Genomic DNA, 18,169 nt, shown 5'->3' on the forward strand with positions numbered 1-18,169 from the left:
TTCAAACAGAATAAAAGCTTTCCCTCTACTCTGTTATCACCTGTTAGCTTTATTTTGAAACAAGCCAACAGCTCTGATGGTTAATGTAAAGATTGTGTCTTTAAGTGCAACACAAAGCAAAATAGACCTGATAATAGATGAAGGTGCGCACCTTAAATGAATGTGATGTTTTCAAATGTTAGGCTCAGCCTGAGAAATGTCAGACTTGAGAAGTTGATTCATACATGTTATTGCCTTTTCTGTAATGCCTATATGTGTAATCTATTGTACTTAACAATTCATTTCCTGAAGAGTGCATGCAATGAATGCCAAAGATGAGATAATATGGTTTAAAAGTCTTTTCACAGACAGTTGAGACAATTAAGATGCAAATGTGATATTTCCTCTGTGTTCTGGAAACTGTTGAAAGGATATACTGTAAAAAAATGTGGAAGATATCCACCTTTGGTTTTGTTTAAAAACATCAGGATATGACAGTAGAAAGTTGCCAGTCCTCAAAATATTTAATTGTAAACATGTCCCTCTATTGGCTAAACTACTATCAATCGCTGAATAGCAGCTTACACTAAATTAAATATGTACATATGCCTCCCCCCAAAAAAAGTTTATTCTGCATCACTGTCCACTTCTATCCTCTGATCCTCCAGAACTTCGTTAGTAGTTTCTGTAATAGTCTTCACAGGTATCCGCTCCTCTGTCTGGTTGTAATCTTGCTGCTGCTGCTGCTCCTTCTTGTCAGAGCGCAAGCAGTGCCTTCCCCTTTTCACAGAAGTTGAAACAAAAAAACAAATCAGAACCAATGTTTTAATATTACTAATGTATTTAAAAACACCCCACCCAGTTTTGTTTCATAATACACATCACTAAACAAATAGTAAAACTATATATTTCCTTCTTATGCATAACAATTGGTTTATTAAAAGCACTCACAGTTTTAGGTATGCAAGAGCAGCTATTGTGGTAATGAGTAGACCACAGATGCAAGCAATGAGCACAACCTTTGCTGAAACACACAGAAGGAAGCTCATATTAATGATAGAAAACCTGTCTTTACCAGTATGAAAGTTCCTCCACTGCTGATCCCCTTACCTTTGGCAGAGCTTTGTGCACTTCTGACAAATGGAACTGGGTCCACCTCATTTTTCATGGTTTCAGGAGTTGATGTAGTGAAAGGAGGATGGGTGGATGAGTAGGACATAGACTGAGTTGTGAGGGTGGAGTTTGCTGAGTGAGTGTGCTCGGAGGTGCTCAGAGGGTCATCAGTTACTGTATCCTTCAATTGTGTTAATGCATCTGTGGATGTACATGAAGGAAACCAGAGATTAGATTAGGTACATATTCGTTAGGAAAGGCTTGCTGGTATGGCACTGGTAACTGTTATGGTCATAATTTGGAGATATTTACACTTATACAGAAAAAATTTAAAAAAAATGTAAGATAATACAAAATTAGACTGAGGAACATTTTATGTAGTTTTGTATAAAACTGTAAAAAGTACATGTTAAGACACGTTTAGTCAAAATGTAAATGCAGTGATCAGTGTTTTTCTTTAATATATTGCCGTTTTTAATGACTGGGTTTATGGGTCAGCTTGTGACCCATAAAATAACACTTAGGACCTCAATTATTAAACTGTGCCAATAGTCCACTTAACCCTTGAGGTCCAATGTTAAGATATTGCATGTTTTGTTTTTCCATTCAGAAAATGTTGGATTCCTTAGGGCAAGTGAACTCAAGCCAAGACTTTAATAACCTCATCCCAAACTCAAGTAATAAAAGCATACTGAAAATACAAGCATTCATGCCAATCATTATGGTAGTTTATCTCTCCATGACCAATGCTGTTAAATAATGAAAAATCTGTGGTCATCTTTAAATTTGATGTAATTTCTATAAAATAACTATACCACACATGAATGTTTAACAGCTAATCATACCAGATCGTACCTACCAGCTTCTGTTTTCTGTCAACATCATATTTACATATATTTTTTTGTTTAAACTATGAAACAGAAAAATGAGTTTGAAGAACATTGCAGTTGATGGATATTATATAACATGTACGTCTTCAGCTGGAAATGAGAAGAAGCTAAAATAATTCATACCTGATTCATTGAAGCAGAACACATCAAACTGGTATGTTACAGAGGCTCGCCATGGCACCAGTCCAGTCTGGTTTCGGCCACAGTTACCCAGTGCATGGATGCGGGGAATGACTGCAATTTGTTCATCAGTCCATCCAAACCTAAATCAACCAGAACATTTTATCGGGTGTTTCCTTAAATTGCAATGGGGAGTCATTGGGGAGCATTACTGACTCTCATTGCTCTCACCTGCATGTTTCCAAACCTCTGCTGAGAGCTTCCTTCACCTGAGCTTTTGATGCAATGCTGAGTCCAAGGTACTGACAGATCTTTCGGCCTTCAGAGGCATTAAAGGCATACTGAAGCTGGTTTTGGTCGTTTAGGTAACTCACATGGATTACACCAGCTATACTCTGGTTGGTTGTTGGGAAGACTGAAAGCAGCATAAAGTGATTTCAGCTAAGAAATTCATGCCGTTGAAAAGAAATAAGTTTAGAAAATCTCCTGAGATGACTTACCTCCTAGGTTGCTTTTGTTTTGCATAGAGAAAACTAAAGAAAATGCCAGAAGTGAAGAGATGCACACCCAGATGATATTCATGACTGGTGAGAGGTTTGATGGAGCGTGCTGGGGAGCAGGCAGTCTTGCAGAGTTTGCATTCATCAGCCAACTCACTCGGTTAAATAGAGGTGAATCTGTTCTCAAGGGTGTGCTGACTCTGTGATTGCCAGAGAGTAGAGGAAAGGGAAGAAGGAAGTACTGAGTACAGGTCAGATCAGGAGCCACCTTATGCTGGTAGAGAATGAGCCAGGAGAGAAAGAGATATAACTAAAACTTTAAATGAGACAAAGCTTTAAAGAAAGTCACTTGAAAGCAAACAAGATCTTATGATGGAGACATTTATAGGTAAAAGTTCTGAGGTTAATAAAGAAGAGTCAAAGTGTGTGAAAATGTCAACATTGTGTTCGAGATTTTCATTATTCTGAACTATGTGCTCAGGATTTCCTCTCTTGTGGCATTACTTAATCATAAATGCACTTGTTAACTCTGGTATCCTCTGATAAGCCATTGGCACACGACGACATCCAACTTCCACAAAAACATCTCCGCACAAGGCATGGACATCAGGAAATGATGAAGAGCATGCTGATGGAGACTTGCAGGGTGTTGTGGTCCGGACTGAACCAACACGAGCCCAAACAGACGTTGGGTCTTTGTGACCCTATAATTTTGAACAACAATATACCAAACAGTTTCTTAAAAAAACTGAACCATTAAAATAAGAACATAGTAAACTTTTTCACATTTTGGAGAAATGGAAGCAAGTACATGAAGCAATATACTGATAAATATTGTGAATAAAAACAATCCTTGTGTGGTAGTAAAATGATCAATGACTTACCACAGAGCAATGTGACAGTCAAAGGATTTCAGTCAGAAACTCAAATTAATGCAAAGATTATATGTTTTGTGAAATCAAAATGACTACGCATTGATAATATTTGTAGTAAGTTTTATAAATAAGACAAAAACACAAATAGACGTGTAAGAAAAAGAGCTTCATCAAACTTTGAAATGACCAAATCGACCATCCATCCATTTTCTATACCTTGTCCTTGCAGGGCCAAGGGGGGGTGGTGTCTATCTCCCAGGACAGGTTGCCAGTTCATCACAGGGCAACACAGAGACACACAGAACACACAACCATGCCACACACTCACACCTAAGGGCCATTTAGTGTAACCATTTAACTTAGTCATGTTTTTGGACTGTGGGAGGAAGCCAGAGTACCCCTAAGGAACCCATACATGGATGGAAAGAACATTTAAACTCAATGCAGAAAGACTCCATGCTAGAATTTGAACCTTGAACCTTCTTGCTGCAAGGCAACAGTGCTACCAACTGCACCACCATGCAGCCAATGACTAAATAACAACTAATTAAAATGCTTTAATCATGGTATAGATTCTGAAGAAAAAGTGTTTTTATTTATATGTTCTGTGGTACTTTCAGTTTGTAATAATATACATAAATATGAATTCATATGTTGCACTTCAGTCCTGCAAATGCAAGAGTGGGCTATTTTCCACCACTCTAAAGCATTTCATCCAGTTCTATACAGTTACCTGAGGGTTGTAGAGATGCTGCCTTTTCTGTGCAAGCACAGTGTAGCTCCATCTATCCATTCAATTGTCTATTATTGTTTTCTTCCTTTGATTTTGTTATAAAATAATGTCCGGTGTGCGGTCCTGTGATGGATGAGTTAAATATTCATGGTTTACCCAACCTCTCCTCTGATAACTGCTGAGATAGGCTCCGGCTCTCTCTGTTCCTGAATAAGATTTTGTGGATACAGGAAATGGATGGATGCATGAATTGTCTTGTGTCTGTAGAGACCAACAGCAAATGTCAATTTTGTTATGTGCAGCTGGCCTATTTAAGCTTATTTATTTTCATCAAATAATAATACTTACTATGTCCTCGCTGAAGCTAAATCTTTAGTTTGTTACTCTTCTTCCTTTTTAAAAACTTTAGTTTCTACATGTATGATGAAGGAGAATCTGTTACAAAACAATAAAACAAGCTGGGTTTAATAAAAGCTGAATATTACAGCAGCCTAGACATATTAGCATCCTGTCCTGTATAATTTGAAGCTGGTCTGGAGGCTAGCTTTTTTGACAAATTTAAAGGAAAAAATGTCTACAAACAAAATTTTCTCCTCACTGTGTGACCACGTAGTCCTATAAGTGTTTCAGTCTTAGTTAAAATTTACCAAAGGACTGAATCTTTAGTGTTGTGGTTCTTTACTTACATCTTTTTTATGTAGACTCTGGTGAATGTATTTTATATGCGCTATTAGATTCAACAGTTGCGTTTGGCACTCTGGGTTGAATATCAAAGGTTGAGCTTTACAGCAGTTTCAGACCTCCATCTCAGATTTGTGTTTTTGTGTCAGCATTAACGATTTTATCTGAGCTGAACTAAAACCCCATAGGGGATACCACAAGGATCCATTCTTGTTCCTTATCTTTTTTCATTTTATCTATAAATGCTTGGTTCTTTATTTTAGGAACCACGTTATGCAGACAACTGTCAGGTTTGACCATACATTGATTTGTCCTCCCTGGCCACATATAAGACAAACATGACCACAAATGTGAGTTTGAAGATTGAACCCAACCATAACCTCAACATTCTTGTAAAGATAGTGGTTGACTCCAGTTTTTGTTTGCAGTGATTGTCAAAAACAAAACCTAAGTGCAATCTTGAGACATCAATACCTGCTTTTATTAGTCCCTGTCTTGATTACTGTAATGTTACAGGTGCATTATGGTGCAATATGCTGATGCAGTTTGATTTTTAACTGGTACAAATAAACAAGAATACAATATTAGCATTTCTTCATCGGCTGCCAGATTACTTCTATATTTAATAAAAAGGTTTGCTATGCCAAACACGTTACCACAGGCCTGTAGACCAGATGCTTTCACTGTTTCCAAAGCCCCAAACCCCAAATATGGCATTGAATGTTGGACAGAAACCTTATCTTGAATTAACAACAGTTTTACTCTCTTTAGTTTTTCCCCAACAAATTAAACTAGCTTTATGTAGTAGAATTACACCAAGCTGTTTGCTTTAGTTTTATGCCATGTAATGTTGTTGTTCTTCTTGTTATTGTGTTGGTCCTTTTGGGTCAATCCCAATCCACACAGATTTTATAGATATTTTTTCAAATATCATTTCACGACATAAGAAAAATTGTGATTTTTCAACAAACATTCATATATATCAATATTAATAAAATTGTGCCTGTGATGGTCCTGTTCAGGGTGTACCCCAGCTATCATCCATAGACTGCTGGAGACACCAGCCCCCTCACGGTCCTGCAAGGATTAGGTGGGTTTGGAAATAGAAGCATGGATGGATTATTAAAGTACATATAGATTTTCAGACATCTTTTATTTAAAGGTAAAGTAGTAAAATAATTTTCAACCCAGGCACTCGGAAGGGTAATCTAAAAAGTGCTCTCATAAACAGAGGAAATCTGTCAGTGCCCTGAATCCAAAATTACACAGCTTCCAAATATTGCACTAAAAACACTTTGATGAATGTGCTTATATCTAAACCTTAAATGCCTTTTATAAAATGTAACCAACAAATGCACAAAAATGCCTAAATATAAATACAAAATCTCTGACCTTTGTATTGAAATATCTACTACACATATTTTACTGAGGCATTTCAAAGAAGGTGACATTATTCATCGTACCAAGGCCAGAATGTATTATTACATAGGAATTAAATAAGTTTCATCACACTGTATATTTGGTCCCTAAACCTAAATATTTGTTTTTCCTCCAATAAACAGAATGCAAACTCTCCATTCTAAACAAAACCACAAATTAATGCTGTCAATGAAGAAAAAAATACATCAACCATAAAGTCTTCCAAACTAACGCCGACCATCTCCTGTTAGAGTCTTTTCATTCAAGTGTCTGTTTGTAATGATCTGCTAGTATGGCAGAAATGTGTTTTTTAGCTCTTCTGTCACTGGCTTCTTTGGTTATGCTCAGTCCTGAAATCTCGTGTCTTGGAAAACGTCTCCTATGTGTCCTCACGGCGGTTGTAGTAGTCAGTGAAGAATGTGAAAATACTGATAAGCACGCACATCACCACAAACAGCATCAGGACGACCCAAAGAAGGCGCCGGCTGACGGAGATCGAGGGACAAAACCGACTAAGAAGAACCAGTACCTCCTCCATCCTCCTGTGGAGGAAACACAGACAGATGTTTGTATTCTGAGAATTAAAATGACATTATTCTTTGAATGGCAAGCAACTCATATAAATGTTTAATGCGATAGATGCAGAGATTGATGTCATATGATTTTAAAGTACTTTAAATTTACTTCAGAGCTTTATTGGCTATACTTCTGAAAATACTATAAAAAATGCATAAAATGTTTGCTCTCAACTTCTACATTGTGTTTAAGAGTTTGAGTTTACCTGCTGCTCTTATACCTCTTTCCACTTTCCTCATCCTTGTGTCTCAGCTCCAGCAGTTTCTCTGCATCCATTTCTTCTGCGTGTTTCTCTTCCAGGACCGCTTTGCTGTGCTTCAGTCCCTCTTGGTAGCTACGGGTTACATAGAGCATGTTTCATCTGCACTTAATCTGCACACAGCTTTAGCTACCAAACTAATGATGTTTTTTCCTCTCGTGCATATATTGCACACAGTGAGCAGTCACTGTAATTTAAAGCAGGGATTCATCAGACTTCCACAAAGATGAGTTCATATTGTTTGTTTTCCTTATTTGTATTTGAAAAACAGCCAGTTTTTTTTGGAAACTGTACATGCAATGAAACTGGGTGTTTTAGAGTGTGGGTCTTCTGTAAAATAGGCCTAGTGAAGAGAGAGGAAGATAGACAGTTTATAGTGAGAGCCTGGTATAAAATAAACACCAGCAGCTGTCACATCACCCTCTACAGTGTGCTGAGAACAAACCACAGTCTTCCATACATCCAGTGCTTTAATTTGTTAGATCTCAAACCAATGTTAAAAATTCTGGTTTTTGAGATGTAAACCTAAGACAAGAAAAATTAATTGCAGCATTTATTTTTCTTTAGAAAAGGGTCTGTCAGCATCCAGCATCTTGACTTGGGAAAATTTGCTCAGGTTGCAAAACATCCTCAGATCTCTTAGATGAGGGATATCTGTCCTCTTAGGGTGATCCCACAGACTTTTTGTCAGATTTAGGTGTGGACTTCGCGTGGGTCAGTCAGAAACTATAACTGGTGGAGTCCTTTGTCTTGTTTGGACACTTTGTGATTCTAAAAAATAAAATCCCTCTTCACCTAGCATTCAAAACTGACTGGTTTCACACTAAATGATGGCAGGTGAGACCCAAGAAGAGTAAAAAACGGAATCCAAAAAGGCTTCTACAGAGTTTTGGTTTAACCACATTATTGCATCGTTTAAATTCCTCCAACAAATTGTTCTGGCTTTTGGTTGAATTGTGCAGGAAATATATCACATTAAAAAAGTTTGAAATGAATCTATGACATGACATGATTTCACAGATACCTGGCATTTTTAAAGAAGTGTATAGACTTCTGAGATCCATTGTGTCTCTCCAAAGATAATACATTTTCCTGGGATTTCCCTCCTGTAAAATGTTTGTTAATAATCTCATGTTGGGTTTTTGTCACTAACTCACACTAAATTCTGAACACAGGAGTTCAATAAACATCACTGTGACCAAGACATGATTCAGACTAACATATTGCTATACAAAACAGCAGATTCTGTCAGTCAAAAAGATTTTTTATGTTTCTGGAAGGCTCCCTTCTCATTCTAATGCCTGTAACAGTAACTCCTGATTTAAAGAAGCTTTTAGGAAGTTATTTTCTCTGGCACAGATATTTATAGACTTCTTCAAGCTTGGACAGTAAGTTAGAATCAGTAAACACATAAAATATACAGCTGTTTCAATGTCAGCTGTTTCAATAATCCAATTTGTGGAGATAGCAAACTCTCCTTTTTGTGTGGTTACACAACCAATGATTTATGGTCAATAAAACATAACAGAAGAGAAAGCCTCACCCTTTACTGTATGCTTCCTCCTCGATCTTTGCACTCATCTCGGCTCTGATCTCAGCTCTGATCTCCTCCAAGTTTACTGGAGGTTTGGCTGGCTCGCTTTCCGGCTCCATCCCACCCTTTCCACTGCATTGTTTCGGATAGGAAAGAGCAGAGCAGTCAGCCTTGGACAGCACCACTATCATGGCAGATGTTATAAAATACTTTAGAGTTAGGTTCCATCAAAACAATGTAGACATATCTTATTAATGGACGCGCTGCAGCTCTGGATTAGTGCATTAACAGCACCGACTCAGACATGCTGAACACAAACAGAACACGTAGAACTGGCATGTTGTTCTGCTCCTCATAGAGAACATCTGGTTCAGACATATGAGAGCTTGACTGAGGCTTACTTTATGACCACAATATGACTGGAGTCTTGTGCCTGGACTTTGTCAGCCTCTTTCCCAAATGTTTAGATTAAATCTAGATTATTATTTTTTTCATTCTTCTGGAGGCAGTTTTAGCTCACTAAGGCTTTTCCCTGCACTGTAAAGCACATCCTGCAGGGCACACAAACAATCCAAAGTTCCTAACGCAACACAAAACGCTTTGATAAGAAATGACTAGAAGTTCAGGATTCCTCCTGGAACAGCGTGTCCAGCACTGCAGGAATGACCCTGAAAGATCAAGCATGCATGTTGTGTGTTTAAGCAAACATACCACTCTCCTGCCAGTTGAACTGCTTCAGTGGGAGAGCTGCTTTTCACATCATTTGCTTCACACTAAAGAGAGAAGTGATATATTTTAAAAATACTTTTTAGCAAGAGCCAGGTCTGTTTTTAGTCAAATTCAGGCTCTAAAATAGCAAGAAAAAGCTGTTTGTAATTTGTTTAATTTTTGTCCTAAATGGCTGAATAATTTCTGACGAGCTAATGACATGTCATCCAGCCATGCAGGCGTCACTGCACAAGATGTGTCATGCCTCATTTCCCATACTTTCCCAACAGGATAGGAAAAACCTACCAGGACAGGAAGAGCAGCACCCGTTGTAAGTCCCACGTTTGAGCCCGGGCCGGTAGTGACTGGGGTCTGACCCGGGATGTTGAGGAGGTTAAACTTAGGCACCACTGCGACGCTTACCCTGCGTCTGGGTAAAGCCTGCGAATGGTGCGGAGAAATGGAACATGTTGCTGTGATTTGATATAGAGACTTAATTTTGAAACAAATAAAAAAAAACTCTCATTACCTTTCCAAGGGTGAGGGACATTGATCTTGATGACCGTGGAATCCCATCATCTTGATAAAAAAAACACATCGAAATAAACATTAATAAAAAAAAAAGCAGCATCAACGTTCTGTCAGTGAAAGTGTATGGGGGTTCAGCTAGTGCTAAAAGTGGAATGTTTCTGTATAAAAAAATATTTAAGAGTAATGCAGGAGAGCAGAGAACTTTGTTTATTGATTTCCTTTTGACCTGCATGCACCTCTTCTTACCTCCTGTGTCTACGGATGCTCCATAACAGCGATTTGAGTTCTGGTTAGCCAGTTTCTTAAATTCCATCAGCTCTGCATGGTCTTTCTCATATGTCCTCTTCAGATTTTCCACATATTGCATCATCACCTCAGTGGCTTTGTTCATACGTTTCTCCTGTTTGACAATAAAAACCTCGTCCATCAGGCCACAAAGACAGGAACTGAGCATTCACCTCTCAAAGATGACACAAACAACCTGTGATCTATGCGCTGACATTAAGCTTTAAAGTTACTAGCCAGACTTTTCTTTGCAATATACTGAAATCGACCTTTGGTATAGTTTTTTACTCTCAAAACAACATGCAATGCCCAGTTTTTCCAAGTAGTTCTTGTGTGTTGTTGTAAATTGTGACAAAATCTACCCTTTGGAAAACACTTCTGATCTTCTGACGACATCACAACAGGCTTAAGCCAACTGATCATAGTAGTTCTAAACATTTGTCACAGTGTTTTTAGTCAAATTTGTCCTTTACTGCTGTTTGTTTATATTCGACACAGCTGCAAACCTTCTGAGCCATATTTGATAACACTGCATGGATTTCCGACCAGTTGAAGAAAAGGAAACCCCTGGAAAATTCAAAAGCAAACTGGAATCCACAGACTTTTTTTTATGAAGTGAGTGTCAGGCAGTGACAATATTAATAAAGGAAACCCTAATGGCAAAACTAACAGCTGTCTAGGTTAAATCTTTACTGCCCGGTGTGACATCATCGATTGGATAATATATAATCCGGAATTAGTAAGGTTTTCTTTAACACGCTTTTCAAAATATTTGCATTTCAGTGGGAACATGTAGTGGAAATTCAAACTTCCTCATCCACCTTTATATTTATCATCATGGTGCAGTTGTTGTTAAAAGGCAATAAAGCACTGGAAAGTAACTATGTCACAATACACGTTGTTTGGGTTTTTCTTTTTCATTTATGTGTGTGTTTTCATGAGTTCCTTGTTGTTTATTATGTTCTAACAAGTCTTGCCATATTCTGTTAGTTTTGCCATTAGGGTTTTACCATTTTCGATCATTCCTTTGTGTTTAGGTGCTTAGTTTTTTGTGTTCTGTTCTTTGTACATTTAGGTTTTATTTGTCTATGATTACTGTTTGCCTTTCCCTCTTTGCAGTTTGCAGTTTCTTTGTGTCTGTTTGATTTTTCTGTCTTGTAAAGTGCTGACATTTGTTGTTAATGAGCATAATGTTTATAAAACATAAAATCACATTATTATAATTTAATGATTCATATATGGCTAAACAAATAAAAAAAACTCAGGTACTCAGGTGAAAATGAGTGAGTGAATCTAAAGGAAACTTTTAAGAGCCCTTCAACAGAGACATCCGATCACAAGAAAGTCTGGCTGCTCAGAAGCAAATTATAAAGAATGAAGATTGACTCAAGACTTTTGCACAGTTCTGTATGTGTTTGTGTAACCACACCTGCCGAACTGCTCCAACTAGTTCTGCTCTACTGGAGAGTCGTGTGGTCAGTCGGTACAGCACTGCCACTGTCTCTATAAGGCGGTGGTAGGCGTCCCTTTGCTCCATGTTCTGCCACTGCGGTGCAGTCATCTGCAATAAGCACCATAACAACATATTTACATCAGTGTCCATTTAGTAATCATGCCTCTAAAACACAAACAAGACTGTCTAGGAAGGGAAACATTCAAACAAAGCTTCCGTTTTTTGGGCCGGACCTTCAGCGCTCCTTTGAACTCCTCCAGCTCCTTCTCAGTGTCTTCCTCCGTCAGGTTCCTCTCCCTCTCTGCTTGTTTGAGTCGTGTCTCCAGCGTGTAGTTGTCGTTACGAAATGCAAGAGACAGCTGGATGAATGCATTCTGGAGAAAAGTAATTATACTTTAACTCACACATTAAACACATGATTAAACTGCAGAAGATTGAACTAATTAAAAGGTCTCTGAAGTACAGCAAATACGCGTAATAATGAGAAGTAGTATTAGTGATATGCAGCATGTGAAGGGGAATTCAGTGACCCTGAGAGTGGGGAACAAGCTGTGAGTCTGACATTTGACCTCCTGGTGTTTTACTTTGTGGATCAAAGCCACCCAGCACAATTTTCCAACACAGAGGCCAATGCTGGGAGGAAATATATGACCTCTGACAATCCTGATCCAGACACATCCCTGAGGGAGCATGGAGAGGAGCTATAGCCGAAGCACAACAGCGTCACAAACGTTTGCATTTTCTCCACAGGAAATCGTTGTGAGTCTCTTCGGCCTGATCAGGAACAGAATAACACTTTCCTGTTGACAGAACACTGCCAGCTCCAGGTGGGATGAATTTTGTGACAACTGCGTAATTAAGCAGTTTGGCAGCAAACCAGGTTATCACAAACACACGAAAAGGGTTCAGCCAGTCCATCTGTTTCCACTGTTGAAAGACAACACACGGTTTAAATCAGGTTACTGAAGGCATTTAATTTTTATGACCTCTTTCTTTAGGACTTATATGTAAGTGATAATGGCAAAAATCTGAAATTAACTGTGATACATTGTCTTTAAAAGAAATAGAAGATATGTTTTTTTTATTTGGTTTAAAAGTTCAAGGGGCATAAGGCTTTTTAAGGGTTTATTTGTTAGGTTCTCAGATGTTTTTGAGCTCTCAGTAACTCACCTGCAGTGGACAGATCATTGAGTAGTCTAAGTTAGACATACAGAGAATAATTCTCACCCGTGAGTTGTGCAAACAGCTAGTCAGTGATGCCTTCCCAAAGCAAATTTCTGCCATCTCGAAATATCTTCAACCACAAAAATGTTTTATAACCGATCGACATTACAATGAAAACAGGTGAACCAGAGTCCTCTTCGGACAAGCTAATTATTTGAACAAAATATTTGTTATTTCTACTAAAGACAGAGCTGGTATAGGAGTTTGTTACAAGAGCAACTTATGTAAAAACATTTGTAGCAAATGAAATGCTTAAAGGGCTTACTTGGCAGAGGACTTTCTAATGCAAAATTACTAACCAAAAACATTACAGCAGTTCAGGTTAAATCAAACAAACTGCCTTAGCTCTCCTTTAGAAACTCACTGAGCATGCCTTCCAGGTCTGCCTTTGCATGTGTTTAACCTGGAACATTGTTCTAACTTTAGACTTCCAAATAAGTGTATGTCATTTGCATTTTGAGAGTTTATTAAGGCAGAAAATTTCCCTGGAACTGACCTCATCTTCACATTCTGTTGGCTTGAATTAATCTCACTTTCTCCAAACTAAAGTCAGTCAGACAGCCATTTAATGCAGATACAACATCTACTGTTGATAACAACTAAACAAAATCTTACTTCAAACACATGAAATAGCATCATGAGAAAACATTGCCTGGCATTTAAAAAAATTAAAACTTTGTTTTTTATTCTATAATATTCTAATTTGTTTATATATATTTTATAGCATAAAAGGCCAGAAGCACATCGTTGTGTTTATTGTTCATTTCAATCTCACAAAAGAGTCAGAAATACTTTTTTTCATTCTTTCTGCAGAATGAATGATTCTGCCTTAAATCTGCTGCATTTGTGAGACCTTGAAAGACCTGTGTTTATTATTTATTAGTTTAGGCATATGTATGTTGAAATCAAGACTATTCTAGTCTTAAATATTCACAATGGCATTAACTGCATTGTATGTAGAAAACATAGCGAAAATCACTTTCACTTCAGATGTGCTGCTTGGACCAGACTAGTTATTCCTGTTTGTATCCAGTAAATAATGATAACTTTAGTTACGTCACTGAAATGGCATTTGTTTATATCTCTTTAAGGCTGGGTCTAGTTGTACAAAAAAAAAAAAAACTCTACAACCAGATAATTGATACTGACCTCAACTTCTTTCTCAGTGAGTGGAGGTGCACTGGAAAAAAATGAGAAAGACTTGTTAGCAAAGGAAGAAATATACCTATTCAGACACAGCTGAGAAAGCAGAAGGCTTTGTTTTGACCCAATGGGAGAAAAAAGTCAAAAGATACACACCAGCCTGGCAGACCCCGGTGAAGTTTGAGTTTTCTCAGCATCACATCTGAAATGTTTGGCATGGCGTCAAACTTCTCCTTCATCTCCTCGGTGCTTGTGGTCTTTGCAGAAGGAAGAGGTCCTGCCCACACATTAAGTCCTTTAATGATGTGTTCTCAGAAAGAAATAGATCAGCTTTGTGTTTATATCTTTTTACAGTCCACACTTTACAGCTTAACCTCCTCTAAAGTATATAAGTAAACAGATTTAATTTCCTTGTGCAATAAAGCTCAAAAAATGTAGCAATCATGCCATCTGCTGATAAGGAATAAAAATTTGGCAGCAAATGGGTGGTACAGAAAAATAAAATAGGTAATTATCATTTTTGTGCAGGGACACATTTTCTCTATGTTTCAGGAAGTGTACACCCTTACTGATAGTACTGAATGTACAGTGGAGAGAAAGTACTTTCTGTTCCATATAAAGACTGTGTGTGTGTGTGTGTGTGTAAGTGTTGTTACCTTTATCCTGCTCAGCAGCTTCACTCAGGTCCGGTAACTTGGAGCCAACTATACTCTGGTTACGCATCAGCTTGTGCTCCTGGAAACAGGAACAAAAACTTTCCTTCTTAAAACATCCAAACAAGACATTGCTGAATTAAGAAAGACTGCACAATGATGCTTTATTGCAGTCAGCAGAGCTGAAGTTTTACCTCTCTTAGTTTGGACAGTTTCTGTATGCTGCCTGGTTGGGCTTGCAGGTCCGTGTACAATGAGGACTTGAACACACCATCTCTGGATTTATCTGAGAAAACCTCGTCAACTGTTGGTGGGAAACCAGGGGCTCCGGTTCTTGAATTAGGGCTGCCAACGGCATCCCACGAGACAGCCCTCATCAGCGGAGGGAAGGCACCGATTGTTTTGATCTCCGCTGTGCAGGGAGCCTGCTGAGTAGGGGGTCTGGGGACGGGCTTGGCCACCCCTGTGGCTGGGGTCGGGTTTAGGTTTTGACCTGAAACCTCATCAGCTTTACTGACTACCTGAGGACTCTTAGGCCTGGTGAGGTCACGGCTGTCTTTTTGAACAGCAAAGCGAGGTGTTAGCGTTCCAGAGGACACTTTTCTTTTCTCATCCAGCTTACAGTCCACTGACGGCTCATCCTAGGGTTAGCAAGATTAATAAAACATTTATCATCTCTATTGTGTTTAGATGAGAGTAATCCATACGTTTCAAAGTGTTATGCAGGTAACCAACAAAAAACCAAACATGCAGGAGAGTCAAAAATTCCATAAAGCCTTCCAGGTATTTAATTTACCTCTCAGGCCTAATTGACCCAAATAGAGGGTCGACATTCTTTTAATTTATTTTTAATAACATTAATAATTTGCCCTGTGATGGACTGGCGACCTGTCCAGGGTGTACCCCGCCTCTCGCCCATAGACTGCTGGATATAGGCGCCAGCTCCCCCGCGACCCACTATGGAATAAGCGGTAGAAAATGACTGACTGACTGACATTAATAATAGATAGAAGCTGCTAAAACATTTGAAATAGCTAATAATTAAATAAAATAGCATTTTTGGTTGTTAGCAGCCCCTGACTATTAAGCCAATGCATAATATGTTCTTAATGTAAACTTTAATAAAAAATGCTTTTACAGTTTAGGATTCCTTTACTAGCTAGTAATAATAAGCTGTAAAACACACGTAACATAATTTATTATAGCTTGTCAGAAAAAGGACCCTTTGTCAGAATTTAATTACGTATTAATACGAAGCAATAAAATACAGCTCTGTATACCTTGAAACATTTGCCAGGTTTAATAAGCCTCCAACAGCCAAATAGGATGCTCACTTGCTTCAGGCTTTTGCTTCAAAGTGAACTTTTCAGTTTCTAATTGATGGTTACATAAAAAGATGATGGAGTGGAACTGTGACTCTCACCTCCGGGTCCTGGTTCTTTAAATCACACTGCTCTCTCCCTGTTGGCACCTCTAAGTGCTACAAGAGAAAATCACAGTTTTTCTTGAGTTAATGAATATCACTAAATGATTATCGTACTTCTGATTCAGGTAAGCTTTCTATTTTAGACAAATGGATATGAACAAAGTGCGCTGGGCATATTTTGTGTAATATTTTCTCGCTGTCATTGTTAGAGAAGTTTCTTTACCTGACTGACTGAGAGTGGGGAGGCATGTGTGGCCTCTGTGGTCCCTGTAGCTGAAAGAGAAGAAAGCAACTTAGAAAACAAGCCCACTAAGCTTTGACTCGATGTTTAAGAGAGATGGCTTCAGACTTTTTTTCAACCAAAAATGTTGGTGCCCAACTGGAACCAGTCGAGGATTTAATTTACACTCCTTTCGAAAACTCTCGGAACAACCAGGCTCTTGTTTACTGCTTTTCTATACTCCATTGATTTTGTTTAGGGAGGCTGCAGGCTGGTACATTGAAAGAACAGTGCTGAACTCACCTGTTATTAAAACGTGGACAATATAAATTTGAAACCACCCATTCCTTAGATTAGCAAAATGAAGGGCACATGCAGACTTAAGCCCAAAGTTATTTATAACCCTGGCAAATTTAGGTTTAAACTAAACTTTCAATTTGACTTACATATTTCCTGACACAATCTGTGGAGGCAGTAGCTAAAGATCAGGGAAATAGCAAGGAGGCCTTCCAACTTTAAAGACTTGCACCATGCCAATAAATATATCTGCACTGACTATTGAGAAATATATAAATAATTTCGCATGCTTTTACTAAACCTTAGATAAAAACAGATAAATAATATTTTTTACAATGTTTTCCAATATTTTTAGAGAATATTCTGTCATGAACAAACAATTCTTGATGGAATAAAAATTGGTTTAAATTGAAATGAACAGTTTTAGGCTCAACTGTATCTGGAAGTTGCATTTGTTGCTGAAAACCTTAATTATCAGGTTCCTTAAAGTTCTGATTTAGACTGATCAAGTCAATCAGATTAAAACTTTAAAAAGTTGCATTTTAGCAGCATGCTTCGCGAATTAATTTTAAAGGAGACTTTAAATAGAGTTAGTAATAATACAAAAACCACAGCAACACCATTCACAAAATAAGAAATAGAGTTATATGAATAATTTCTAGCAGATATTTAGAAGAACCCAGACAAAGTGAGGTACAAACCGGTCTGAGGCGGGCCAATTAAAGAGCTGCTTCTTGATGAACATGGTGAGGATGGTGGTGTTGGAGCTGGAGAGAGACCTGAGGAAGAAAAACTTCTGACATTAAAACAATCATTAGCAAAATAAAATATATATATATTTGCATCCAATAAATGACACAATAGTTTATTTTAAAATGATTTATCAGAACAGGACTCATCTCTCAACTTCAGTTAATAACGTGCACCACCTGTGGGTGAGTCGGTGAGGCTGCTGATGGATCGGCGTCCCCGGCGGGTCAGAAAGCGATCGCTGACCATCTTGGCCTGTTCAAGAAGCTCCAGGTTCTTTTGCCGATCCTCCTTAGACAGCTGAAGCTCCGGAAGCTGGTCCTTCACTAGGTCAATCACATTACCGGTGCTGTCTGAAAGAAACAATAAACAGGTGATGCTCAATGTAGCCTTTTTCGCAGAATTATTCTGTACTCTGCAGTTTCAATGACTAAGAAATTTGAATTCAGGATTTCAGAATGTCTCTCCATCTTTTAAATGGTTTTAATCTCAAGTATCTTAAACACACTCTTCTTAGTTTGGAGTAAGTTAGTTGAAGCAGCATCTTCAACCAGTTTAAACCTCTATGATAAATCTAATGTTTCCATGTAAGGAATAATTCAGTCGTAAATGTTAGTGAACAAATCACCAGACAAAGGCAGGGCTTTTGTTATCACCTGTTGTTATAATTCATCCATAACTCATAAAGGACTAAAAGGAGTCAAAGCATTTTAGGTATGTGGGAGGTAACTTCATCAGATTTATCTGCAAAGCTGGAGACAAGATTGCAAAGCTGAAGCACATCTGCTGTAGATAAAAGA

The 18,169-nt window shown here is 38.1% G+C and overlaps 2 protein-coding genes across 9 annotated transcripts in view; both read right to left on the reverse strand.

The window, feature by feature from the left end:
• Window positions 1-29: 29 nt before the first annotated feature.
• lyve1a (lymphatic vessel endothelial hyaluronic receptor 1a) lies at window positions 30-3,453 on the reverse strand. 2 transcript variants are annotated; one of them, XM_047362937.1, is made up of 6 exons: window positions 2,603-3,453; window positions 2,334-2,517; window positions 2,106-2,245; window positions 1,090-1,293; window positions 931-1,003; window positions 30-759 (listed from the first exon to the last, which is right to left on the reverse strand). In XM_047362937.1, exons 1-6 carry the CDS (start codon window positions 2,745-2,747, stop codon window positions 606-608), a joined length of 900 nt encoding a protein of 299 aa, XP_047218893.1. In that variant the 5' UTR covers window positions 2,748-3,453; the 3' UTR covers window positions 30-605. The 2 variants fall into 2 exon arrangements, with proteins under 2 accessions (XP_047218893.1, XP_047218894.1); XM_047362938.1 differs by lacking the exon at window positions 931-1,003.
• A 2,572-nt stretch (window positions 3,454-6,025) lies between these two features.
• The window catches only part of mrvi1 (murine retrovirus integration site 1 homolog), a 38,174-nt gene continuing 26,030 nt past the window's right edge, over window positions 6,026-18,169 (reverse strand). For 5 of the 7 annotated variants that reach the window (XM_047362929.1, XM_047362935.1, XM_047362934.1 and 2 more), the window contains 17 exons: window positions 17,549-17,722; window positions 17,321-17,398; window positions 16,326-16,375; window positions 16,100-16,156; window positions 14,871-15,317; window positions 14,680-14,758; window positions 14,180-14,300; window positions 14,030-14,060; window positions 11,890-12,030; window positions 11,633-11,764; window positions 10,165-10,318; window positions 9,917-9,966; window positions 9,694-9,828; window positions 9,391-9,452; window positions 8,689-8,811; window positions 7,092-7,220; window positions 6,026-6,852 (listed from right to left, as the gene is read on the reverse strand). In XM_047362929.1, coding sequence (XP_047218885.1) covers window positions 6,690-6,852; window positions 7,092-7,220; window positions 8,689-8,811; window positions 9,391-9,452; window positions 9,694-9,828; window positions 9,917-9,966; window positions 10,165-10,318; window positions 11,633-11,764; window positions 11,890-12,030; window positions 14,030-14,060; window positions 14,180-14,300; window positions 14,680-14,758; window positions 14,871-15,317; window positions 16,100-16,156; window positions 16,326-16,375; window positions 17,321-17,398; window positions 17,549-17,722 — 2,126 coding nt within the window. In that variant the 3' untranslated portion in view covers window positions 6,026-6,689. The remainder of the gene's footprint in view (window positions 6,853-7,091; window positions 7,221-8,688; window positions 8,812-9,390; window positions 9,453-9,693; window positions 9,829-9,916; window positions 9,967-10,164; window positions 10,319-11,632; window positions 11,765-11,889; window positions 12,031-14,029; window positions 14,061-14,179; window positions 14,301-14,679; window positions 14,759-14,870; window positions 15,318-16,099; window positions 16,157-16,325; window positions 16,376-17,320; window positions 17,399-17,548; window positions 17,723-18,169) is intronic. The other 2 variants (XM_047362932.1, XM_047362931.1) reach the window with 2 other exon arrangements.

Source organism: Girardinichthys multiradiatus, chromosome 4 (assembly GCF_021462225.1).
Source record: "Girardinichthys multiradiatus isolate DD_20200921_A chromosome 4, DD_fGirMul_XY1, whole genome shotgun sequence".
Taxonomy (NCBI): Eukaryota; Metazoa; Chordata; class Actinopteri; order Cyprinodontiformes; family Goodeidae; genus Girardinichthys; species Girardinichthys multiradiatus.